The sequence below is a fragment of the Muscardinus avellanarius genome (genome assembly GCF_963383645.1).
Source record: "Muscardinus avellanarius genome assembly, chromosome: 17".
NCBI classification, from domain to species: domain Eukaryota; kingdom Metazoa; phylum Chordata; class Mammalia; order Rodentia; family Gliridae; genus Muscardinus; species Muscardinus avellanarius.
In genome coordinates, this window is record NC_137803.1 from 13,368,492 (window position 1) to 13,395,910 (window position 27,419).

At 45.9% G+C, this 27,419-nt stretch overlaps 1 protein-coding gene across 1 annotated transcript in view; it reads right to left on the reverse strand.

Moving 5' to 3' along the window:
- Window positions 1-817: 817 nt before the first annotated feature.
- Window positions 818-27,419, reverse strand: part of PHLPP1 (PH domain and leucine rich repeat protein phosphatase 1) — a gene marked incomplete at both ends in the record, with an annotated part of 185,278 nt that continues 158,676 nt past the window's right edge. Inside the window, 6 exons of the mRNA XM_080714393.1 lie at window positions 818-1,957; window positions 3,358-3,586; window positions 6,595-6,789; window positions 13,180-13,284; window positions 17,604-17,734; window positions 25,122-25,284. Coding sequence (XP_080570519.1) covers window positions 818-1,957; window positions 3,358-3,586; window positions 6,595-6,789; window positions 13,180-13,284; window positions 17,604-17,734; window positions 25,122-25,284 — 1,963 coding nt within the window. The remainder of the gene's footprint in view (window positions 1,958-3,357; window positions 3,587-6,594; window positions 6,790-13,179; window positions 13,285-17,603; window positions 17,735-25,121; window positions 25,285-27,419) is intronic.

The following is a 27,419-nucleotide window of genomic DNA, read 5'->3' on the forward strand; positions in this document are numbered from 1 at the left end:
GGAAGGAGGACAGGGCAGGAGGGAGGCTGGGGGAGGAGGGAGGCCGGGGGAGGAAGGAGGCCAGGGGAGGAGGGAGGCTGGGGGAGGAAGGAGGCCGGGAGGAAGGAGGGAGGCCGGGCCTCAGCCCAGGCTGAGCAGCCTTAGGAGATGGGGGAGGTTGGGGACTGGGTGGGGAAGGCTCGTGGGGGGTCAGTTAATTAGGCTGTGTCCTTACGCCAAGACTACAAAACATTTTAAGCATCACTATATAACACTGAGCTATTTACAATAGAAATTTCTCAATCAACTGTTCTCTCAGAGAAAATTAGTGAATCCCAGTGACTTATGTCACCTGACAGGGTGAAGCAACTCCTAGGAGTTAGTCTCCGTATTCTACAAATGTCTATCATTTTCAAGACAAAAAAGAGCCTTTCCCCCAAAGAAATACAGAATTACAATATTATTAAATCATTTAGCAACGGCAACTGCCCTGCCTTCCAAACACACAAAACAACAGAAAGCCATTTTTAAAAAACATCACATTATCATTAACTGTTTCTCTGTAATATATTAAACCTTTTTTCTCTTTGTCTTTACACATCTGTTAGGGGAAGAAGTTACCAAATTTAAATCATATCGGTAAAGCATCACTAGAAGAAAAGGGATTATTAAAAAATAACCGACAGAAAGAGAAGAATCTACAGATTAGCTGCAGAGACGGGTGGGGACCGAGCCGGGGAGGAGGAGGCGGAGTAAAACCCCTGGTTTAATGTGAGCCCGGGAGACTCTTGCGACTGTCTTTCTCGGTTAGTTTATTTTTAAGCGCTATCAGATCGGGTCATAGCGGTGTATCGTAGTAGTCCGGCAGCTGGTCCATCTGAAACTGCCGCTGTGGTGGGGGCGGCTGGGGCTGCGGCGGCTGCTCCTGGTGATGCTTCATGATCTCTTTGACCTCTTCTTCCAGCTCTGGGGGGATGATGAGCTGATCATCAGGATCCGGCTGAGCTGGGGCCGCAAAATAGCCCCCGGGCTTGCGGAGCGGGGCGTCCGTGGCCACCTCGATCGCGTTGTGGCTCTTTTCCTGGGGCGCCACGGAGCCATTGGCCCTGCGGCGCCCGATGGTCCCCAGGGCTGAGAGGTCGACCCTCCTGGGCAGGCCTGGCTCGTCCTCATTGGCGCTGATGACGATGCCCTCGTCGCTGGGCTCGGGCGGCACCTGCGGTGGCGGCTGCTTGTCCTTAGCCCGTGTGCAGTGGATGTCCACCTCCACCTCCACCCGGCTGCCATTGCTGAAGACACCCTCAATGGGCTCCTCGTCATCGCTGTCCAGGCCGTTGTCGGAGAAGGCGCTGGAGAAGGTGGCACTGGACAGCTGGCGCTGGAAGGAGCTGGACAGGCAGGCCGGGTGGAGCATGCAGCGCTGCTCGCTGGGGCAGGCGGGGCCGCTCTCGTGCACTGCTCCAGGCGGGGGCTCGTCCGAGGCCGTGGAGCCCACCTCGCTGCTCATCTCCGAGGTGGACAGCTCGCTGCTGATCTCGGACGCCATGCCGCTGCTGGAGGACGGCACGCCCAGCCCGTCGGAAGGCCGGTCCTTGATCACCATGTTGACGGAGGGCGGGAAGATGCCGGGGCTGGGGGGCGGCACGCTGCCGCCGGCGCCGAGCTCGCAGCAGCAGAAGCTGTCCTCGGTGACGCTCAGCTGCACAACCACGGCGCTGACGCTCTGGTGGCAGCCGTAGCTCTGCGCCAGGGTGCACAGCTTCTTGGCAGCGGCCAGGGCATCAGGCACATGGCGCACGGCCTCCACGGCCTCCTCGATGGACAGGCTGTCCCACAGCCCCTTGCTGCCCAGGATGAAGAACTCATCCTGCGGGGTTAGGACCACGGACTGCACGTGCGGCCGAGGCACCACGCTGGGGTGGAGGAAGGTGTAGCCCAGGATGCGCGTGGACTCGGTCACGCCGTTCACCTTGCCGTCCTGCAACGAGAGGGTTTCCAAGTGAGCGCGGCACCCGTGGGCCCGGGAGCGTGGAGAGGCCCAGGAAGCACAGCTGCGGCCTCAGGAAGTGCTCAGTGTGCAGGCCTGGGCAGCAGAGGGGCAGAAGGGGCAAAGGAAGGCCTCTCAGTGTCCACTGCCCGGCCTGTTCACAATGGTGGTGGCCTGCTCGTCTCCTCAGCACGTGTCTCTGCTCACACTGAAGCTTGCCACGCGTGTGAGCTCCTCCCAACGCAGGGGGAGCCCGTGGGGTGAGCTGGTCCCGGGGAGCACATGGGGCAGGGCGTGCAACCCTGCGGTCCTCAGGACTAGTACCTGGGCTGCGGGTGTGAAGGCCTGGAGAGGGCACAGAGCTGCCAGCAGTCAGCAGGAAGACTTGGGGGGCTACTGGCTGAGAGCGCTGCTTGCAGGGGCAGACGCTACAGCAGTGAGCCCATCCCCACGGTTCCTTGAACTTGGCTTATGGCTGGTGACTGGGGAAGGCGTCTCCTGAGGTAGCTCAGCCAGGCTCAGGCCATTTAAGTCAGCAGCCACAGTGCCGGGCCATTTGGCCACAAAGGCCCTTAACATGTGTTTGACCCTACGCACGTGCGCAGTTCTTTGTCTTTAGGGTTTGAGGTTCTCAGCACCATCACCTGCCTCCTCATGCAACTAGTTTTAACACCTTTTTCTGGAGAGGGCTCCGTGATGGCACAGGCAACGCTCGTGTGTGTCTAGGACGAACAAGCGTCTCTTCCAGGGAACATCTTCTCCCTCCCCCTCCGCCTGCCTCGCTTGGGCTTTGCAAATGCCTGCTTGCTCCTGAGTGCTGTCTCCAAGTCCTCACATGCCTGACCCCCCCCCCCCCCAAGCAGGTGCCATGCTTAGAAGTAAAATGAGGAAAAGGGGCCTCAAGCACTTCAACTCCCTGGGCTCCAGTGATGCAAGCCGTCCAGAGAGTGTGGATTTACAAGAACCACCCTTGCTGTCCTGTCCACCCGTTAGACTTCTCGTCAGAACCTGGCAATCGGTGCGTGTTTATTCTATGTTACAATCTCTACACACACCAAATGAGGAATGAACCTTGAGACGCTGTGGATTGGGAATTCTCCTTTTCTTTTTTTCTTCAGTACTGGGATGGAACCCATAGGAACTCTACCTCCGAGCTACACCCATTGCCCTATTTTTTTTTAATTCTTTATTTTGAAAAAGGGTCTCACTGAGTTGCAGAGGGCCTCAGTAAGTAGCTGAGGCTGGCCGCAAACCGCAATCCTCTTGTCTCAGCCTCCCGAATGCTGGGATTATGAGCGTGCGCCACCACGCCTGGCTGGGAATTCTAAATTTAATCCAACTTTGAAGTGTCCTTTAATGCTAACGCCCCTCAGTGCCCTGCCCTGCCTTACCTCAGTGACGATGGCCTTGTGCTGCTTAATCCTCTTCAGCTCTTCCTGGCAGCTCATGACGTAGGATCTGGACAGCAGCAGTGGCTTCCCATTTCGGCAGAGGACGGTCTGGCACTTGCCCACATTAGCAGAGGTCAAGGTGAAGGATCCTCCCGGATCCACAGGGTCATGCCTGATATGACAAAGAACGGCAGCGCCTCCAAGTTTCTGTCCGGCAGTTCCAAGTTTCCTGGAATTCAAAGACAGGAAGTGAAAACTCAACCCATCATGCATCTTTTTTTTTTCTTTGCTTTTCTTCTTTTGGTACTGGAGATTGAACCCAGACGCATTCAGCCTCCAAGCTACACTCCCAGCCCTGTTTTATTTTTTTATTTGGAAACAGGGTCTCGCTAGATTACTGAGAGCCTTTCCAAGGTGCTGAGGCTGTCCTCGAACCTACAATCCTCCTGTCTCGACTTCCCAAGTACTGAGATTACAGGTGTGCACCATCATGCCCAGCCAGCCTCTGTTTTGTTAATGCAACAGGAGAGCTGCACCAGCAACAGGTCAGGAGGGAGATGGAATCTGGGGTGTGCCTCAGTCTCATTCGCCAAAGCACACAAGACTCAGCTCTGAGGAGAAGAGACCCTGGAATCTGCCATCACACGCCCACACTGAGAGGCGTCTGCTCACAATGGGGGGACAGTGTCACTTTTCCATTAAACGCCATTGGAGCTGTTTGGAATGAAGGAGTCCTCGGCCTGCTGTGTGCAGCCTGCCAACCCTATGTCAAGGACACTGGCCTAGCAGCACACTCCAAAGACAGCAGAACACGATCACTTCCTCCCTGTTCCCGGGGAGGAAAACTGAAGGGGCCCCTTAGAGCAGGTATGAGTGCACGCCGACTCAGATGCCTGCAGAATATCCTGACCGCCCTCTCCCTTCTCAATGATGCTTGCTGGAATGGGCCTGGAGTATGGGACTGCTCCTGTTCTTGCTCTATTCAGCCAACGCTCTCTGGACCAGATCTATCTATTCTAGAAAATGCACAAAAAGAACCTTTTTAGTAATCAAACACCGAGTACTTATCATTTATTCTTTTAATCACGACTATTAATCCACAGGCTTATTGAATACAGGAAGCACCTGCAAATTCTGACCATCGAAAGGAGCAAAGAACTCAGTGGTCTGCCCCGGCTCCTGCTGTCTCACACGGCGTGGGAACAGTACGGTTAAGAAAACAGCCCGCCCTGCTCACCAGGGCAGACCCACGGGGGCCGTCGGCTCTGGTTAGCATCTGCGTTAAGCGATAGCTGCAGCCGCAGCACCAGGGCTGCCTACACTGTGCTCTAGATCAGGCACAAAGAACGCAGCTCTGCTAGGGCTGGAGGGCTCGCACAGCACCGGGTTACAGGAAGGGATGCAAGAGGCTCATAAGACCTGGAGATGGGCCTCTGATTTGGGTCTCTAAAGAACCGGGTAAGGGCTAATTGGGTGATGTGTGCATATATGCCTCCACCATCTTGTGCCCCATTAAGATGTTTGACTATAATGTGCCAATAAAAAAAAGTAAGAAAAAAATTCTAGGCCAGGCGTGGTGGCACATGCTTGTAATCCCAGCATTCAGGAGGCGGAGACCAGAGGATCGTGGTTGGTGGACAGCCTCAGCTCTTTAGCCAGGCTCTTCACAACTCAGTGAGATGCTGTTTCAAAAAATATAAAGACTGAAAAATAGGATCGGGGGTAGAGCTTGGAGGTAGAATGCCCCTGGGTTCCATCCCCAGTACTACAAAAAAAAAATTATATATATATATATATATTCTATTTTTCAGACATCCACAGTAGGATTTCCTTTAAGGCTCTTCCAAAGCAATGCTACTGTGAAAAGTAGAGCTAGTAACCTGAGTTTGGGGTTCTCAGTTCTTAATTCTTATTCAGAGCCTGAGAGTCGGTGGGAGACCTCAGGCTCGGGAGCTGAGAGGGTGTGTGTGTGTGTGTGTGTGTGTGTGTGTGTGTGTGTCCAGGTGTCTGTGCATGTGATATGTATTTGCTTCCTCCCCTCACCCCGGACAAGGTGGTGAAAACAAAGAAGTTGCTGCGCCTGGGAGTTGGAAAATGGTCTGAAATCCAGGCTGTACCACCTCTCACCACTGAGGGCCCTTGGCTTCACCTCTGTTCCCCAGTCTCTACTAGTGAAATAAGAATACTAATAACGCCTACTCACGGGGAAGAGTTTGTGACCTGTACATATTTAGAGCAATGACTACACGTACGGGTTTGCTAAGCATTAGCTGTTACATGCTGAACTGGGGACCTGACACATAGAGACGAGCCTGGCAGCCCCTGCACGGGGCCCTGCAAGAGGAGGCACGCGCCAGGCACAACTCTGAAGGTCGCTGGCGGCACTCCACAGCAGACACGGTCTACCCTGGTTTCAAAGCCACGTCCCTGGCACATTATCCAGGGGGAGAAATACAGAGAGCGAGATGGTCATCACACTGCCCCGGCCTCTGGAGCACTGGGCACTCATCAGCTCACAAGCAAGGGTTGATGGCACGGTGTGCATAGGCAGGCAATTCCTTTATAACCAACAAAGCCCTTCAGCTGACGAATTGAGCAGTTCTTTAAATGCAGGAGTCGTTATAACAATGAGTCCTGAGACACTGAGCAACAGCCTACCCGTCTGCAGCGCCCTGACGCTCCGCTGCAGGTGAGGTGCCGGGCAGTGGCCCAGGACTCTGCGGGCAACGCCATCTTACAAGGTGAACAGGAAAACAATGCAAAGGGTGTTTCCACTCGGGCCCTAATCTGACCACCTCGACTCCACAAAGGTTTCCACTCTCTTAAACCAAGACGGTTTTCAATCAAGGCCAACAAACTGGGCCCAAAAAGGCTCATTTCAAAGAGAAGCACAAGGTCGGAAGTGCCTGTGGAGCTCAGCTGATCCGGGAAAGGGTGGGAGCTGTGAACAGTCAAAGTCTGGAATCAATACAGCTGTGAGGTCCAGCTCTGACAAACTCAAGTCCCATCACAGTCACAGTCAGCTTCCTACAAAGCTGCCTGAACATGGCGCGTCTCCAGCCTGAGCACAGTCCATCCACCCCCAACATTCACTGGGGCAACACCAAGTTGCCTGACGTGTCTTGAGCACCCACAGTCCAGAACGGTGCCCGAGATCGATGGGCACCTCCTTTTCTAATCTAAGGACAACTGCTCAAAGAGCAAGAAAATACACACAGCAGGGGCTGTGTGTTTTACCTTTGCATAACGATGAACGTATTGACCATGTATTCTTCTTCATTCTTTGTTTTCTGCAGCTCTTCAGCCAAAATGTCACTCATGGTGCACTGGAGAAGGTAGGGCACCTCCACGTTGCGGTCTCCGTCAAACACACCGTACAGGGCCTCTCGGTTGTCACAGAAGTTATTCACGGACAGCGCCGCGACACACAACCTGCAAAGCAAGAGCCCGCTGAGCGGGGCGGCTCATCCCCTCCACGCTCAACCTTTTTAGTTTCAGACTCTCCTGTTCCAGTCTGCTGTTTCTTCATGACTCCAGACAGATCAGGAATGTGCACGGACCCCAGCTAGTTGGTATCAAGCCATTTCTATATCTAGAGGAGAGGGATCATCACACACTTGACACGCTCCTCCGCCCTTCTCCTGTAATCTCACTCTCCCTGGCAGTGAAGAGGGGTGGTGAGAGGCGTGAGAAGTGACCCAAGGCTGCGTGCGGACCCACCACGCTCACCCAGTGAACAGCTATGGGGGACTGCTTCTGGCCAGAATACAGCGACAACTGAAATGCTGGGGGAAAATAGGAAATACGCCTGGGACTATTCAAGATATATGTAAAACTTAAACGACTTTTGAAGTGGGTGGGAGAGAAAGGAAACAAGAGCATTCAGACACTGGATGGAGTGTGCCTGCTCACTGCTAGGAAAAATCCTAAGCTACAGCACCAAGAGGAGGGACCAGGAGGAGGGACCCAGGGGGAGGGACCAGGAGGAGGGACCAAGAGGAGGGACCAGGAGGTGGGACCCAGGAGGAGGGACCAGGAGGAAGGACCAAGAGGAGGGACCAGGAAGAGGGACCAGGAGAAAGGACCAGGAGGAAGGACCAAAAGAAGGGACCAAGAGGAGGGACCAAGAAGAGGGACCAGAAGGAAGGATCAGGAGGAGGGACCAAGAAGAGGGACCAGGAAGAGGGAACAGGAGAAAGGACCAGGAGGGGCCTCTGGCCACCCTGTGCTGAGGACAGGAGAACGTGGGTAGAGCTCCTAGGCAGAAAGCACTGGGGTAGGAGAGCTGCTCGAGTGGGTGAGTGCACAGGAAGTCAGAGCCCCCCACTCAAGCTGTTCCCAAGAAATCTGTGTCCCAGAAACTATCCAAATTGAACAGAAAAAAGAGAAGGGTGGGCGGGACATTAGTGAGCGCTGGGATGATGCCAGGCAACCTAATGCGCAGGGAACTGGAGTCCTGAAAAGAGGAGAGAGAAGCAGAAAAAAGAAGAATTTATGTCTGTATTTCAAAGTTGATGAAAACCATAACCTACAGATAAAGAAGCTCAGCCAACTGCCAGCAAGAGAGACACAAAATAACGATGGCAGGTCAAAGTCAAGGTGATAAGACGAGGAGCAAAGGCGCCAGCAAGGGCGGGGTGGGGCACTTGGCCACGAATGATGGCTGATTCTCTCAGAAACCCAGAAGACCGGAGCCACAGCTTTAATGTACCGATTAAAAAAATCTACAAGAGGGGCTAGCTTTCTAAACCAGCAAAAATAGCTTTGAAATGTTAAAGTGAAATACAAGCATTTTCAGATGCACTAATAATTTACCACCTGAAGGCTGGCGTTATAAGAAATGTAAAAGGACACTCGTGAGGCAGGAGGAAAGGATACCAGATGGAAATACGGATCTACAAAAGAATGAAGTGCACCGTAAGTGACCAATAGGGGGAGACATTTTTATTGCCACGATGCGGGAGGAGGGCAGCGGCAGGGCTGCTGCTGGGCCGCCCACCGTGCCCAGAGCAGGCCTGGCCTGCCTCAGAGCGTCCGTGCTGGGGAGGTTGCAGTAACACACTGAGGTAGAAACACCAGCTCAGTGCTCTGCAGTTTATAACAGATGCAGAAGTAAAACAAGAACAACCGCGTAGGGACGAGGAAAGCAGAAGTACATATTACTAAGGGGCTTCGTGTGTGAAGGGGTAGGATTATTATCTGAAGATAAACTCTTAGTGAGTTAAAGATGATACCACAAACCCTGCACAAATCCCCCCCACACACACGAATAATAAAAAAGACAAACTGAAGCCATAAAAATACCTAATTCAGATGCATGAAAAAAGAGAAAAAAGTAAATACAGAACAGATAATACCTACGTTGAAAATAAAGTAAAATTCCCTCAAAAAAGCAATAGATTTAAACTTATTTCAATAATTTCATTAAATATAAGTGGTCTAAGAAGTACCTCTTATATTTTTATTTTATTTTATTTTATTTCGTGGTACTGGGGTTCCTGGAAGCCCTTCTACCTCCAGGCTACATTCCCAGACCTATTTTATATTTTTTATTTGGAAACAGGGTCTCTTAAGGCAGCGCGGCTGGCTTCGAACCTGCGCGATCCTCCTGTCTCCACCTCCCAATCGTGGGGATTACAAGCGTGAGCCGCCACGCCTGGGAGCATTACCTCTTATAGAAAAATCATACTGAAAGAAATACTTTCTGTAAGAAATCTACTTCAAATACAAAGACAAATAAAATGAAAGTAAAAAGATAAAAAGCAGCATACCAAGTTAATCCAAAGAAAGCTGGAGTGGCTCTATTGATATCAGCAAAGTATATTTCAGAACAAAGAAGTATATACAGAAACAAAGACTATTCATAATAATAAAGGGTCAGCTCATCAAGAAGCCATCCATTATGATTATTTAGGCAGTTAATAATAAAGCTTCTAAATAGAGGAAGTAAAATTGGTACAACTAGAATAGAAAACGTATTAATTATAGCTTTTCTATCAACAGAATGAGACAAAAAATCAGTATAGATATTTGACTTGAGCAAATATTATCACCCAGCTTGACCAGACATCCTATCCCCAAACCAGCTATTTTTCCCCAAATGTAGTTTAGCCAAAATAGATCCTATTCTTGGCTCAAAAACAAGTCTTAGTAAGTTTAAAAGATCTAATTCAAAGTATGTTCTCAATCATACCGCAGAACTTGCTCAGATGGGAATTCACAGCTCTTCAGTCTGTATTATAAAACTAGCAAGACCTCAAATCCGTGACCTACACTGCCAAACTCATGAAACTAGAAAAATGAGTGAAACAAACCAACACAAGAAGAAAGAAAATCATAAAAATAAGAAAAGCCGAAGACATAAAAGTGAAAGAGGAAAGTCAATGAAATTGAAAACTGGATCTTTGAGAATACCAGCGAATTAATAAGCCCCAAGCAAAACAAACAACCTCAGGCATGAGCGAGGAGGAGCATCACAACAGATCCTACAGACTGAAAGGACAGTCAATGAATGCTGGAAACGTGGTCATACCCACTCATCTGAAAATGAGACAAATGCCTTCAAAGACACAAATTACCAGTTCATTCAAGAAGAAAGAGAAAAGCCTACGTTAAAGAAATTGTATTTTTAGTTAAAAGCTAAAGAAACGTCCATGCCCAGTGGCTCTGTGTGTGGTGTTGGGCATTGAATCCAGGGTTACTCTACTACTAAGATCCACCCCCAGCACATTTTATTTTTTATTTTGAGACAGGGTTCTCACTAAGTTGCCCAGACTGGTCTCATACATTTCTTCTTCTTGAATTTTCTGGAAGAATTTATATAAAATTGATACTACATCTTCCTCAAATGTTTGGAAGAATTCACCAGTAAGACCAATGGAATATAGACTGTTCCTTCTTATTGTACATAAGTTAATAAAAAGGAAAAAGAAACATGATTGAATGCCTGTTATGTATCATGGCTAGATTATACATACATACATACATACATACATACATACATATGTGGTATTAGGGCTGAAACCCAGGGGCATTCTACCCCCGGGCTATACTCCCAGACCCATTTTATATTTTATTTGGAAACAGGGTCTCTCTAAGTTGCTGAGAGCCTCACTAAGGAGCTGAGGCTGGCTTCCAACCTGTGCCATCCTCCTGTCTCAGCCTCCCAAGCGCTGGGATTACAAGCGTGCACCACCACCCCTGGCAAGATACCAGATCTACTGACTTGAAAAAAAAATCCCTGTCCTTAAGGAGTTAAGAGAGAAGCAATAACCACGATCACTTTAGCTAACATTTTCAGTGGGTTTACTATGTGGCACACATGCTCTGAGTGCAGCACACACATTAACATGTGAAACCCACACGCACCAGTGAAGATTCCCCCTCACACAGGAGGGGGAACAAGCTAAAGAGAGATGGGGTAACCCCACTGGCATCTAGCCAGGAAGCAGAGAGCCCATTTTCTAAGACAAGCACCCTGGCTCTTGTATTAATATTTTGAAATTCTTGCTTCTACTTATTAAGAAAATATATGTCATCCCAAATTATGTCAAAATTAGTGGCAAAGTTAAATTTTATAATCATCTTAAAATTCTTCTGTAAACTCCCCTTGCTAGTTCAAATGAAGTAGTGCAAAAGTAGACGTTAAGAAAAAAAGGAAATGATGTTTGTGTGTGTGTGTGTGTGTGTGTGTGTCTTTTTTTTTTTCTTCCTGTACTGGGGACTGAACTCCTGGGGCAGTCTATCTCTGAGTTACACTCCTAGCCCTGTTTTTGTTTTTTTTTTTTTTTTTTTTGAAACAGAGCCTCACTAAATTGCTGAGACTGGCCTTGAATCTGTGATCCTCTTGTCTCCGCCTCCCAAGTACTGGGATTACAGGTGTGTGCCACCACAACTGGCTTTTTTTTTTTTTTTTTCCTTTTAAAACTATAGTATCATCCCTCGCGGGATTTATTTTCTGGTAAAGCTTCCTGTGTGCTGTTTGCAGAAAGAAGATACTAAGCTATCCAACTGCAACTCCCTGCTGGGGTTTCCCCAAAGGACCTGCAACGACCTGACAGGCAGGCCACAGTGCCCCCGGGGAGACAGAGGGAGAGAGAACAGGCAGCTATTTAGATGGGGAGGCAGGGAGGGATGCCGCAGTCCTCCGCTTCCTTTGAAGTGGCAAGCAGCGAACTCCTTATTGAAAAGATCACTGAATCTATGATGCAAACAAACCAGGCAGCAAGGGCCAAGGGTGTGCCGGGACTTCTGGGGGTGCTCATCTTCTATTTCTCAGCCCCGGTGGTGCTCCGCAAGTGTGTTCATCAGGACAGTTCTCAGAGTTGCATACTTATCACCTATGCACTTTTCTGGCCCATATTATACTTCAAATAATAAAAGTTTAAAAATTGTGAAAGGGGAAATTATGCAAGAAAAAAAGACCTAATTGGTTACTTGCTTAATTCATATAGATGAGATAATACATTTTAATAACTTGAGACACTTGAAACATAATCGTAGTTTTCTTATCAGTGTTTGGGAGTTAGAAAGCATCTTTGCATGCTGCCATTTGTAAGACACAGAGTCCTTTAGTCCCCAAAGTGATTGCCTCCAGAAAGGAAATTTGAGTACCCTAAAAATACTACCCCCCCCCCCAAGCTACTGCGGTGCTCTAAGAATGCAAAGGAGCAGAATCTGGCAGGAGCTCAGCTTGAGCCGGGGCACCTGGGACGGCCTGCTCTGGCTAGCTGACCTGTGCTGGCAGGTGGAGCGAGGTGCTGCGTTGGGAGCCACCTCTCCTCCAGAGAGCAGCAAGCCAAGCTACCCTGCGAAAGGAGGGATCAGTGGTCAGATGCGGAACTGGGATGGACACTGTCTTCTGTCCCAAAGAAAAGCAGTCAGAAAGCAGCAACACCCCCACCTTCTAAAGCTTCCCAGGAAGGGAAGTCAGCTAGTCAGTCACCTACTTTAGTCACCTGGGGAGATCTAAAAACACTGAGTCCATAGGCCTGGGCTGGGGAAACACTTTTTATTCTGAAGTTCCCCTCCCGGCTGATTGCAATGTGCGCGCTGGGCTGAGTACCGGTCTGGCTGTCCTTGGCGCTTCCTCCGCTTTCTGTTCTCCCCCTACTCGCAATGCGTTGTGTTCTTACACCTTAGCCAATGGAATTATGATGATGCTACCCCACAGAATCCCTTATTGATCACTGGCACCTCTTCAAACAATGTAAGCCAACCCGAGAAATGTGATTATATTTCTCAGGAAAATCAACATTTGTATCTAGGAGAGGAAAGGTTGGTGAAAACAGGGGAGGGGAGAAAAGGAAATTAAGATGACCACTCCTGGTGGCGAGACAAACAGATGACACGGAAGGCGGCGGACATCAAACTCCTGCCAAAGTGACTGACTGTAAACACTGCTCCATAGTCAGCGACGCAAGCAATCTTGACTATGGACAATCCAAGCCACTTCTCCCTTAACACCCGCCCTGTTTTGCTTGGTAAACAGGCTCCAGAGAAAGATAAAGGGGCTTTTCAAAGGAGCAGGGATCCATTTCAATACTGAGGCCTTTTCCAAACACTGGAGGCTCACACAGATATAATGTGTCAGTTACGCTGTATCCTAGCAACGAGTCGCACAAATGGAGAGTATGTGAAGGCAAGCGGGGCCTCCGCCTGGTGTCCAGATATAAGTCACCCGAGAGCCTCACTTTGGGAAAACATACCCAAAGAAATTTTACATGAGAAAGTGTGCGCTGTAGCACCGGGTCTCTTTCTACCTCATTAAAGGGAGGCAGGCAGGCAGGAGGCAGTTTTTGTTCAGAGCTTCATCCAACTTACTTATTTTTCACCCCTGAAGCTTCAGTGTAACCATGACTCCACACAGCTGGTGCTCCGGATGCGTCGCCTGCCGAAGGCTGATCAATCTTGAAGCAACGGATGTTACTAACAAGAGAGACGGGGAGAAGGAACCGTTAAAACCAAATTGCTGCCCCGAGCTGAGAAATGAGAAACACCTGCTAGTCTGTGTACTGCCACTGCTTACTGTGTTTACTGTGTCTGAAATATTCATCAGCAACGCGAACCAGCTACCCATCATAATGAAAACCAAGGGCAGATACACAAAGTATGAAAATTAGTTTTCGTGTACGTTGTAAAACAGCTAGTAAATACCGCACTCTCTGCACAGCGGTTGGCTGCTCCTTCCTGGGAACAGAAAGGGTAGTGCTTGGACTTGGCATGAGAAACGAAACTTTAAGTATTAGCTTGGGTGTATTCTTACACCTCAAGCACCAGACTTGAAAAGAACAAATTATATTGTGGCGAGTCAATGCGAGAGAATTCTGCAAGATTCACCTCCAAGTCTAACTCCTGCCCACATCATCCCTTCGAGTATTTAACAACTACTGCTGGGAACTTGCCACTCTGAATTTCCCAATTATTTCCTTACTCATATAGGCTATCTGTGCAAAGACTATCAGAAAATAAATCACACGTGTACAATTACAAAGTAAATGAGGGGTAGTTTAATAAATGACATGCTAACTACGTGTATTTAAACTGAGGAATTTAAATTCTTATCTCACCTCAACTCTCAGATTGGTCCAATAGGACCCCAAACAAAAGTACTAAAAAAGTAAGCTCTCAAGTAGAATACTAGAAAGTACTCAGTGCTCCCAAACAGGAAGTCACACAGATGTGCAGGACATCTGTAGAAAGCCTGGGTAACATATGGTAAGATAAATTCTGCTCACTTGTAAATTGCCACATTATCTGAACAAGAAAAACAGTCCAGGTATCATTTCTTGACAACTGGAATGCCTAAATCCTTTTTTTTTTATGACCCCAAGAATTTTAATTATCTGATGGCACTCATGAACTACAAATTCTAACAAATAGTGGATATGCTTTCTAAGAACAAGTTAAAATCCTAAGATGTAAATTTGTATTTAACTAGTATTCACCTTGACTCTAGAAATAGCTGGTGGTAATTACTCTAAAATTTAAAAAATATTTGGTTAAAGTTCCTAATGTCACTTAGTACCAAATATTCCTTTACTCCCTTTTCCTACAAAGCTGAAAAACATGTAAATCATTCTGTCAACAGAAAAGCCCCAAATCAAATTAATACTTCATTTTAAAGTAGAACTTAAATCCCTCTTTTCAAGTTTTCAATCCTATTAATAAAAAAAGGTATTTTCAAAAGATGGCGTGCCATTATTTGCTTTCTGTACGGCGGATCCCAACTCGCACCCAGCAGGAGGGGAAGCAACGCACGGGTTTTTCTTGAGCGTCCTCAAGCCTCTCGCTGCATCTCTGCTGCTTTCCTGAGCTCTAGGGAAAAGCCACGGGCCATTCTTAAAGACACTGACCATTCCAATAGGACACCCAGTCTTTGAAGAAATGATTCAATTCCTGATCACTAAAGGGAAAAACAATCCTAATTTCCCTTCCCCACTCAGTAATCCTTTCTAGAGAAGCAGCGATTCCTCCTCCTCTCTCTGGCTAAATACGGCAGGATGGACGTCTGGAAGAATCTGTACGTCCACTCTCGGACACCTTCAAAAGGGACGAGGAGAGTCGGAGCTGAAGCTCGGTCTCACGGGAGAGTTTCCGGAGGCGCTCACCTGCTCCTTCATAACGAAGAGGCAACCCTCTAAAAGCGCAAGTCATTTATTAAGAATCTACACCCTCTGGGACTTAAATACGAGCTAATTATTTTCAGTATTATAATAATTAATTGTCGTGTGTGTGTGTGTGTGTGTGTGTATGTGTGTGTTACTGGGGATTGAACCCGGAGGCATTCTACCTCCAAGCTATACTCCCAGGCCCTTTAAACATTTTCTTTTGTTTGAAGGAGGGTCTTGACAGTCGCTGAGAGTCTGCTATGTTGCCGAGGCTGTTCTTGAACCTGCAATTCCTGTGTCTCAGCCTCCCACGCACTGGGATTAGAGGCACACACCACACACCTTGGCTTATTTAGTATTTTCCTGATAGACTAATAAAACTGAACATCTTTTCACGTAATTATTTGCACTTCTTTTGTTAAATGTTGACGTCCTTGTTACATTTTTCTGTTTGAATGTTTTCTTACTGATGTATAAGAACACTTTCCGTTATGAATATTAAAGCTTTTTTTTGGCCAATGTTTCTTCCTGGCTTACTGTCTGCCTTTTAGATTTATTTACTCTTGGTAGTTTCGGGAACAGATGTCTAAAACTTTCATGTGTAAAATTTGTGTATTAATAATATAACAGAAATATCTCAACATATTGATTTCCTTTCTTCTCACTTTTGACCTAAAGTTTTTGTTCTAGCTTATGAATAGATTCACATAATTTTTTTCTGTTTACTTTTAAAAATGATTCCATCGTATAGACTTAACTCTTTAATTCAGCTGGGATTTTGATGTGAAGACTTTTCTAGGTAGTAAATTTCACTTAATAACAAATTTTGATACTATTATTTTAACACAAAATTTTATATTATATTTATAAAAACTACTCAAGAAGATGGAAATACATTTTGATAATTCATGTGCCAGTAGTCTTAAAAAGAGATTATGCAAGCTATCTTTGTCCTCTGCCAGGGGATGAGGTGGCGGAGGCTGGACTGACTGAGGAATCTGGCCTGGGCTTCACAGCCTTAAACAATGGAGAACTGAGGGCCCGATGCCTGCCTGTCCCAGGGCACTGTTCAGTAGGCAGTGCTCTTTAGTAATAGGCCAAAAATCAAGCTGATACGTAAAATGTCACCAAACAGACATTAATTAGACCAATTCTATCTAGGAATCACTTTATGTGCCCTTCACGTTTTGGTTTGCACTAAACTGAGGACAGTGTTAATGGATCAGTCACAAAAACTCTACTCTCCTTTTAATTTTTTTTTTCTGAGATAGTGGAAGATGACTTTTTTTTAATTTTTATTTTTGGTGGTACTGGGGTTCCTGAAAACCCTTCTACCTATGGGCTACACTCCCAGACCTATTTTTTTAAAAATATTTTTATTTGGAAACAGAGTCTCTTAAGCCAGTGCGGCTGGCTTCAAACTTGCGTGATCCTCCTGTCCCTGCCTCCCAAGCGTGGGGATTACAAGCGTGCGCCACCATGCCTGGCAAGGAAGATGACTTTAAATAATAAATATTTCAACACTCTCTAGCCATACAAGACAACCCAGCAACTAATGCTGGTTTAATGTTCATAGATTGTGAATTTAAGATACAATACAAAAAACTGAAAATCCAGAAACATTTAAAGAAAATAAAGACCATCCATAATATTCAGCCAAAGGAAAAAAAAATTATCTTGTGAATTTTCTTTTTACTTATTATTATACTTTAGAGATCTTTTCAATTAGTAATACAGCTCAACCTTATGATTTTAATGACTGTAGAACAGTCAACTGTGGAGCATAATTTATTTAATTCTATTAATAAACATCTAGAATTCTGTGATGAGCATTCACATAGACGTCTTTTCTGCTAACACTGCATTATCACACTTCAATCTGAGAAATTCTGTATCAACATCAAGGACAAAGCAGTATCAATGAATTCTTTTCCAAGCACGGAGAGAACTTTAGCAGTTAGGCATCTCCAGTTTTCTTTGCATAATCTGGATTTTAGTCTAACTCTCTCTTTCACAATCCTTTCTTAGTATTTGCATCAAGCTTCACAACCATGCTATCAGGAATGGCTGAGATTTGCTTACATCTCGGATGCTCACTGCTCTCTGTGTCTTTTTTTTTTTTTTTTTTTTTTTTTTTTGGTACTGGGGGTGGAACCCAGAGGCTTTCTACCTCCGGGCTATATTCCCAGACCTATTTTATATTTTATTTGGAAACAGGGTCTCACTAAGTTGCCGAGAGCCTCAGTAAATAGCTGAGGCTGGCTTTGAACCTGCGCGATCCTCCTGTCTCAGCCTCCCAGGCGCGGGGATTACAAGCATCCGTCACCACGCCCGGCTCATCTCTGTGTCTTTTGTGTCCTGCTGTATGTGGGTATAGTTAACAAGTCAAAAGATGTGCCATACTTTCTATTTCATGTTTTTAATACGTTATAATTGCCTTGACAACTGAGCGAGGCTCTCAGTAACTTCAAGAGACCTAGTTTCCAAGTAAAACTAAAACAGGGCTGGGGGTGTGTAGTCTGGTGGTAGAAGTCCCTGGGTTCAATCCCAGCATCAAAAAAAAAAAAAAAAAAAAAAAAAGTTCTAAAGCCCACTGCCGGTGGACGGCGATGGGCCACGGCCTTCGGAGATACTCACTTGAGCAGCTCCAGCGTCTTGTGGTCCAGGGCGAGGCGGGCGTTTCCGGTCAGGTCCAGCTCTTGCAGTTTGGGAGGCAGGTTTTCTGGTAGAGTGACTTCGCTTAGCTCGTTACAGCTCAGGTCCACACACTGCAGGATGCGTGGAAAGAAGAGAGAGAGGTCTGCAGCGGCTCTCCATTGCTGGCCTCCCACCCGCTGCAGGAGAATCGGTCTGACCGTGCACTACGATCGCTGCTCAGATCAGAAAAGCGGCTCATCGCGTGCGCTGCCACACACATTTAAAACAGACTTTGCCAGATACGATTCTTTACTTTCTCTAAAGAACAGAGAAAGTCCATGTTTGATCTTTTCCATGTACGTTTATGTCTACATTTTAAATTAAGCATTAACCAAAAAAATTCCCAGATAAAGACCTCAGAGAAGCCTTTCAGAGAAAGGAAGGCAGCTGCAGGGGCAGGAGGGATGGGCGACGACCCGCAGACCGTGGCTTGGGGAGCAGCAGCCCACCGCCGCCTGCCTTACAGTTATAGAAGAAACAGAACTTTACAGCTTCATAAAAGAAATGTTCACAGACATACATTACCACAGTCACAGAGCCACAGTACTGTTTGTGATTTTCTCAATTAGGTTTTTAGACTTAAGAAATGTTATTTATAAAAACTAGAATTGATAAAAATGACAACTGGGGTAGAGATGTGCTTTAAAAAAAAAAAACTCTTAATTCTATCACATACTATTCTATTCCTCCGAAATAGCATATTCCCTGAAATATTAATGCTAAACTACTTAAAATGCATCCTGAGCACTTGCTTTACAGCATTACATAGTGTGTGTGTGTGTGTGTGTGTGTGTGTGTGTGTGTGTGTGTGTGTGTGTGTTTTGCAGGGACTGAATCCAGGGAAGCTCTACCACGGAGTTGCTTTCCTGGCACCATTAATTGTGGTATTGGGGGTTGAATGCAGGCGTACTCTATCACTGAGTTATACCCCTAACCCTTTTTATTTTTTATTCTGAAACAGGTTCTCACTGAGGTATCAAGTTCTGGCCTCAAGCCCTTGATTCTCCTGCTTTAGCCTCACGAGTACTGTACTGGGGTCGCAGGCATGAGCCACAGCACAGCAACCGGCTTATTTTAAGACGGGATCTCACAGAAGATCAAGTTGGTCTTGAACTTGTGACTTTTCTGAGTAGCTCCGATGACAGGAGTGTGCCACCATACCTGGCACGTCAGTACTTCTTACAAGTGTTTACCTGTGCTGTTGGGGGTCCCCAACAGGATCCCTAACCGCACATTACGAGGTTCCCGGTACCTGGCGCATGCTTCTGTGGGCTTTACTCAAAGACAGTGGAAGGAAAAAGCTACTTTTTTTTTTTTTTGCACTAAAACAAATGATAAAAAGTAAAGCAAAATGAACACAAAATTTTAGACTGAAAAGGGAACTTGAAACTGATGGGTAACTGCAGGCTCTCTCCCAGCTGGGTGCGAGTGCACTTGTTACCCAGGGACCTGAAGGGCATCCCGGTGACCCCTCGCGGCAAGTCCTCCCTAGCACTCCCAGGCATGGTGCACCTTTTTTCAGAAGCATCTCCAGATGCTTTTCAGTTGCAGAAGGGACTCACAGAGGGCTGATCTGCGCTGTAGGATGCAGGAGTATTTTGTGGGAAAGGGCATGGCTTTGAGTTTAGAACGGAAGAAACTAGAGTTTAAAAACAAACAAAAATGAAACTAGTCCAAGTACTCTGATTTTGAATTAGAGCATGCATGTGCAGCCCTGGTTTCCTGCTGGCCGGTTCCCGGCGATGGGAGGCAAAGCGGCTCCCTGTTCCTCTGGATGGACACGCTGCGGCTTCTCTCCTGACCTATGGATGAGCCCCATCCCATCCAGGAAGCGGCACCGGAAGCCCTGGCTGTCAGGAAATGTCCTGAGGGCTATTATGTAAGCTGAGTCCAGGGGCATGAAGACTGTCCTTGGTTTCTGGGTTGGGGCTGTGCCTTACAGATGCCCGACTGTACGTCTTCTTGGTCAGCCACTCCACCCAACTGCCTCCTAACTGGTCCCTGACCTCTCTTCATTTCCATTATCCTACTTCTCAAAGAATTCACCCTTTCTCTTTCACCCATTCTGTCCTGGCATCTCCCTCCATTCTTGTGACTGTGTGACCGAGCTGATGGCCTCTCTTTCGTGGTGCTTTAGAGACAAAAACAGCGAGCAGCGCTTGCCCGGGCCCCGCCGAGCCAAGCCTGGCCTGCACGGTGATCTGAGCTTGTGTTGTCCTCTCTGCCTGGAGAGCTCATCTGTGTCCAGAGGGGCATCTGTTTACTTTTTAACTTCCTATAGCCACTGTCCTGGAAAGTGTGACATATTAAAAACACGCAAGCTCCATTACCAGTTCAAGTAAAAACGACTGGGGAGAGGAGCGCATTCAAGGCACCCAAGGAGCTTATCGGTACACAGCGCAAACATGAAAATAATGAGCTCTGAAGCCAATGTGAGATACGTTAAAGGATGCTGGCCATCCTAACTGAAGCCGGTAAGCCGCAGGAGCGTGGAGATTTCACACAAAGAAGCCCCTGATACGGTGCTTAAATACCACATCAGCAAGGTTATCTCCATGTTTCTGTTGCTTATAACACACTTTCTCTGCTTAAAGTACACTTCTAATGGGATACAAGTCATTAATTAGAAATTACTAAAAGCTTAGGAATCGTGGCAAAACTACTACGTTATCCATGTGGGCGCCACGCGGTTCAGTGGAGTGCCCCAAGGGGCAGGATTAAGGGCTGCATCCACGGCCACCTCAGCTTCTGGGGTTTGTCAGTCACTGCAGGCCCAGGTCTGGTCCAGCCAGGTCTGTCCTAAGGTGTAATAATTTGATGTTTTTCTTACTAGCTGACTGAGGGAGGAATTTGTTTATTTAATTTTCAGTGCTGGGGACCAAACCCCTACACGCCAGGCAAAGGCCCTCCACCCAACCCTGCCCCAGGCCACATCTATTTCAGAACCTGACACAGTCCACCCCCTGCTGCAGGAATACAGGACTGGTGGTAGGCGTTTGAAAGGCTGACTTCAAAAGTGCTAAACAAAAGTGAAGAGAATAATACCAATAAGACCCACTGGAAAACTATGGACATGTGTCATTTTCCCACTAACAACTTATATGCCCTCCCTGGACAAATACAGAAATTCATACCAGAGGATTATTTAAAAAGATTTTGCTGGATGCAGCAAAATTAAAAAAAAATATAAAATGCTAGTGCTAAAATTGACCCGATATTAGAAGATGTATATAGTCTCTGTTTTCGGTGTAAAATGAATAAAAGATCTAATTTTTCAGGTGTTTTAAAAACACATTTCAGTATACATGTTTTGGTACAGAGACTTGTTTACCCTTTAAAATAATAATAGTCCTACAATCTTTGGTAACAATGCTATGAATAAACACTTCCCTTTAATGCCCGAGAAGATAAGACTGTTTGGAGAGAACTAGAAAATTAAATGCACCATGATCTTATCTTTTTAAGTTGTTATCTGCTAAGGTTTTATAGTTACAATGACCCTACTGCCTTACTTAAATACTTGACAATTAGCAATTATTGTACTTTATTATCAAGAAGTGATATGAATAAAATTTAGGGGTATTTTAATACAATAATTATTTTGTGGTACTGGGGGTGGAACCCAGGGGCTTTTCTACCTCCAGGCTCTACTCCCAGACCTATTTTATATTTGGAAACAGGGTCTCCCTAAGTTGCTGAGAGCCTCGCTAAGTAGCTGAGGCTGGCTTCGAACCTGTGCGATCCTCGTCTCAGCCTCCCAAGTGCAGGGATTACAAGTGTGCGCCACCATGTCCGGCTAACAATAAAATTTTAATATAGGCTGGAATACTGCATCCTAGAAAGAAAATTATTCTTTTTCCATTAAATATATACTTTAGGAGTCATTCTGCAGGGAAGACTTTCACAGGTATATTATCATCGAAATATACTTTTTTTTGTGGTACCGGATATGGAACTAGGGACATTGTACTTCTGAGCTACACCCCCAGCCCTATTTGTTTTTAAGTCTTTACAGTTCTGAGCCAGGGTCTCACTGAGCTGTGAAGGGCATTGCTAAGTAGCTGAGACTGTCTGCAAACCACGATCCTCCAGTCTCCACCTCCCCAATGCTGGGATTACAAGTGTGCGCCACCACACCCGGCCAAAATACACTAAATTTTTGGAAAAGTTTAAATGTGCGTAAATACTTATACTGCAACTTAAAACATTTCCATATGAAAGAATATTAAACCAGGCACGGTGGCACACGCCTATAATCCCAGCACTTGGGAGGCTGAGATAGGAGGATTGTAGGTTTGAGGCCAGCCTTGGCAACTTAGTGAGATCCTGTTAAGAACAAAACAAAAAACAAAACTGACCTATCGATTCAGAGTCCAGAGTTCTAGAACAAGTTAACTTCTACTTGAAGCACTACTGGTCCCGGGCTGCATATTTTATATTTCTGTATATAAAAGATACTCGATATCACTCAAACTTCACATCTCTCCTCAAAAAACCACCACCACAAAACCTGTATATTAGAAATATAAGGGATGGGCCCGAAAGACACTGTTAATGTGGGGAATGCGATGTTTAAAAGAAGAGAGGATCAAAGCATAAAACACGGGAACTATTTAAAGAAGCAATGCCATAAGCAAAGTTCTGAAAGGAGCTGTCCAGCAGAGCGGAAAGAAAACAGCAGGGGGAGAACTCAACAGGAGCTCTTCAGCAGAAGGTGCGAGTTCTGGATCGGAGGAGTCCAACCAGAGGCTGAGGGAAGACTCGCTTTCACACAGGAAGGTTCAGGGTTTGCAAAATCTAGGCAAAACCTGAAACATTTGACTGTCCACTTGTATTTTCTTTTTCTCTTCCTCCCTCCCTTAAAATTCTATTTGTTTTAAAATCAGATACTTAAAAATAGCAGAAGTCATCTACTCTTAAGAATTACATGACATCAACAGCCAGGTACAGAAGCTGATCAGCAAACAGGAGGTCAATCTGGAGCCTCCGTGACTCTCCTCTGTCCTGGTACATCACCTTGCTGATGCACAGAGACCCATTACCATATATTTTCCATTAAAAATATATTTTAGGAGTCATTCTTCAGGAAGACTTTCACAGGTATATTATCATTCGAAATATACTAACTTTGTTTGCGTGTGGTACCAGGGAGCCCGCCCCGGCTCCCAGGCACACCGCAAGCAAAGGACACCAGCGCAAAACTGCTATCAAGGGATGGCCAGCTCAGGAAGGAACCTGTAACGCTTAGCTGTCAACATCGTTTCTGTCATCGAGGCATTTGCTTAAGTTTCCTGGATTCTACTGAGCGCCATCCAAAATGCTCTATATAATCAACATCACAGTTGAGCCACAAGTACTTGGGAGGCTGAGACAGGAGGATCGCAGGTTCGTGACCAACCTCAGCTATTTAGTGAGGCCCCCTGAAACACAGTGAGACACTGTTTCAAAATAAAGAATAAAAAATAGGATTGAGGTGTAGCTTGGAGGTAGAATGCCCCAGTTTAAAAAGAAAAAGAAAAAAAAAAAAGAGCCGGGCGCGGTGGCGCACGCTTGTAATCCCAGCATTTGGGAGGCTGAGACCGGAGGATCTCGGTTCATGGCCAGCCTCAGCTACTTAGTGAGACCCTGTTTCAAAATAAAGAATAAAAAACAGGGCAGGGGTATAGCTCGGAGGTCAAATGCCCTTGGGTTCCAACCCCAGGGCAGCAAAAAAAGGGGGAAAAAAAAAGAATGGCTATCAGCCATGCATGGTGGCACATACCTGTAACCCCAGTACTTGGGAGGCTGAAACAGAAGGATTACGGGTTTGAGGCCAGCCTCAGCAACTTAAGTATGAGAGAGAGATCTTGCATCAAAATGAAAAAAATAAGGAGTTTAGGGTATAGTTTGGAGGTAGAATGCCCCTTGGCTACCATCTCTAGTACCCAAATATTATATTAAATAATTAAATATAGATAAATAGCAGAAAGGTTAACATTTAGAGAGTTCTATTCCATTCCTGTTTCAAATGCCTTACGTGTATCATTTAATTTGATTTCATCCTCACAACAGTACTATAAAAGATGTATGATTCTTTCCCCTCATCTTACATAAGGAAGCAGAGCCCTGCTCTTCTCCTCTGTGAAAGGGACTGCACAGAAAATGAAAGCACCGTCTTTTCAGATGCTCGTGATAAGCACTGTACAATGCCACGGTGACGCGCAGGTGGCGGCGCTCTCCAGGCTCCAGCAAAGCTCGAGGAGGCTTACAGCACACATGCGCACTGGGCGTGGGCTAGGTGGCCGTCATACCTCACCAAACACACGTACAGAAACCAGGGTGGAAAATGGCGTATGCTTTTTAAAGTGGGCTCAGATGTCTACATAATTTCTTAAACTAATACATAAATAAGGTTTATGTCCAAAAGTACCTGAAGGATCACGGTTTACAGACAGCCTCAGCTACTTAGTGAGGCCCTCTGCAACTCAGTGAGACCCTGTTTCAAAATAAAGACTAAAAAATTGGGCTGGGGGTATAGCTCAGAGGTAGAATGCCTCTTGGTCCCATCTCCACTACTGCATAAAAAAAGTGCCTGAAAAGTGAAGGTAGCTATTGATACCTATTTTTATTCTTTGTTAAGAAATGAGAATATGCTCCATGTCCTTATCCACTGAGTTGAGATTTTTTTTATTAGGCGTAAAATTTATGATACTTAAGAAATGCTAAGCTATAAGTGAAAAAGCACATGATATACAAAGAATGTTTTCTTTTTGCCACTTCTTCTCCCAAAAGGTAAAGCAAAGAGGAATACAAAGTGGTGAGTTGGCTTTTGTTGGTGACTGTCCTGCCCCTCAGGCCACCCTGCACCAGGGGTTGGGGAACACAGTCTCTGCCCCCAACTTGCTGGCTTCCTTTACATAAATCGCTTCATTCTTTGGCCCCTCGGAGTCCACAACTATCAAATGGGAATATCTCTTCTGCCCATTTCACTCAGTCGAAAGGAACACTTGATGCCGGCGGTGGCGCTGTCCCACGTAGGGCTTACGCTGACTGGCTGCCACGGTGGCGTGTGACATGGAGTTGGGTGAGTCGGGGGCGGGCAGTGTGGCGCTATTCACTTTCTCAAAATGCTTTTGCACTTGATGCATCCTCTGAGTCACCCAACTAGCCTGAAACTAAGTCAAGCCAGGACTACTGCACAGAGAAGAATCGAGTGGCTACATGGACAGCCTCGGGTCATTCCAACACTTAGAGACAAGGCCCAGGAATCCAATGTTCTGAACATCCAGTTCAGGGCTTTGTTTTTAACTCTGTGACTCAACAGTGCAGCCCTGTGAAGCGGGGACGGGGCGAGGACTACTGGTAGGTTTCACTGTGAGTCCAACGCAACAAAGGTACAGACATCTTAAGTGAAGAGTTCAGAAAATCGGCTCTCTCTGCTGACATGAAGCCTAGAGCTTATGGAATCAACCTACATACCTTGATTTCTGGGAGCTGCATGACTTCAGGAAAAACTTCAATGCAATTGGAGTGAGCGATCACCGTGTGCATGCGCCGGCAGTTCAGGATAGTCGTTGGGATGGCTTTCAGCTTATTACCACTGATGTCGACTTCCTCAAGTTCCTCTAGCTTTGCCATTTTACTAAAAAAGAGAAAGTCCACGAGGAGAGGAGTCATAAAATAATTATAGGGCAATATATAAATACATACATATACACGAGAGTCAAAGAAATTTATTATGCATTTAAAGATCTTTCAATAGGCATTTGTATAAACAAGGCAAAATTTCACCATTATTTTTGAGTATCATTTTTTTCTTACCTCCTTTCCTATTACAGAATAAAAAAAAAACTTAACTTTTACTCTTACACTGGTGATAAAAATGAAAAATGGGTGTTCTTTTCTTCATAACAATTTGTGCATAAATTGAATTACCCTGATGACAACAGTTTGCTATATGTAGCTTAATTTGAACTCCAGTGAAAATCCTACTTACACAAGTCAAAAGCATGGATCCATGTATACCTGCCTCGAGAGAACTTAGTGTGAATGCATGGTTTCTTTGTATGGGCACTGAAAGCCGAGGGAATGCCAGAGAAACAGGGTTATAGCTCCGAAGATAAACTTTCCTCCTCAACCCCCCAAACCTCTCTGACACCATTCATGATTGCTAGGCAGTGTTGAGAAGCAAGGGCATATGGACAGTTGTGTGGATCAGCTCTGGACCGTCTGGTAGGCCCTAACTCATACTGGATTCAAAGTAGGCCGCAAAGAAGTTTCTCTCAACTCTTGCTTAAACACCTACAAAAGAATCTCCAATTTTTCCTTAACAATATGTTCTAATGTAAGTTAGTACTTTCATTTAAGATGCATTTTACTGTTCAATCTATAATCTTAATCAATAATGAAAGTAACCAAACAAGGAACAATTCTAGAATCAAGGTTTCAGACAGTTTTTGTAAGTCTAAGGACAAAGCACCCCTTCCTCCCTGTAGTCACTGTTACAGCTTCTGCACCACAGACCCTCTTTCTGCCCTCGCGATATGGGACTGCAAGTTGTACACATTCCAAGCTAGTATAACTCAACTGATTCTTTTAGTTTACAGTTATTGCTATATTTTCTGCTTGTTATGATCACATAGGTCACAACATACTTTAAACAAAATTTAGCAAGAAATACTATTTCTCTGTAATCTCGGAGATACTAAAAGTGATCCTATTTGGTTAACCTGAAAATAAATGTGGCCAAGTTACACTAAGAACTAAGCTTTTATCTCATGACATCAGATCTTTTGATATCATAAATATCCAACAGGCTATGTCAAGATATACTGCAAATAGCATCAATTCACAGACTGCGAAGTAGCCTGTAATCCTAAAACTATTATTTGAATATGATGACTTCATATTTTTTTTTTTTTACAGGTCTGTGGATGGAACCCAGGGGCATTTGACCTCCACGCTACATTCCAAGCCCGATTTTTTATTCTTTATTTTATTTTATTTTTTTGGTGGTACTGGGTTTCCTGGAAGCCCTTCTACCTCCGGACTACACTCCCAGACTTAATTTTTTATTTTTTTTATTTGGAAACAGGGTCTCTGAAGCCAGCGAGGCTGGCTCCGAACCAGCGCGATCCTCCTGTCTCCGCCTCCCAAGCGCGGGGATCGCAAGCGTGGGCATCGCAAGCGTGGGCCACCACGCCCGGCTATTCTTTATTTTGAAACAAGTTCTCACTAAGTTGCGGGGGGCCTCACTTAAGTAGCTGAGGCTGTCTGCAAACCACGATCCTCCAGTCTCAGCCTCCCGAATGCTGAGATTACAAGCATGTGCCACCATGCCTGGCTATGACTTCATACTTTTAAAATATTTTGAGAAGCCAGTGGTAATGGGGCATAAAAATAACTGAAGGTATATAAATCAAGCCCAAGAAAGGAAAAGCGAAAGAAGTTTCCATTTCTAAACAGAAAAAGAAGGTGGCCAAGCAATGATTTGATCACTGGGGTATGTTCATGACCATTTGTCAACATCAAATAAGGAGAAAAACAGAAAAAAATACTGCCATAAGTAAAACTATACCTGTAGTCAATTCTGTTGGGTCACCTTCCACCCGTAAGTTCTGAAACAGACTGAGAGCCCTGACAGCAGAGAAGGAGGCTGTGCTAGACTTCTGACCGGTCCCTAATGCTGAGCTCCAGTTGCCAGCAGAACACCAGAAGGGCTAGTGTTTGCTTCTTTGTTGCGTGGGTGTGAGTTCCAGGCCTAACTTGTTAGATGGA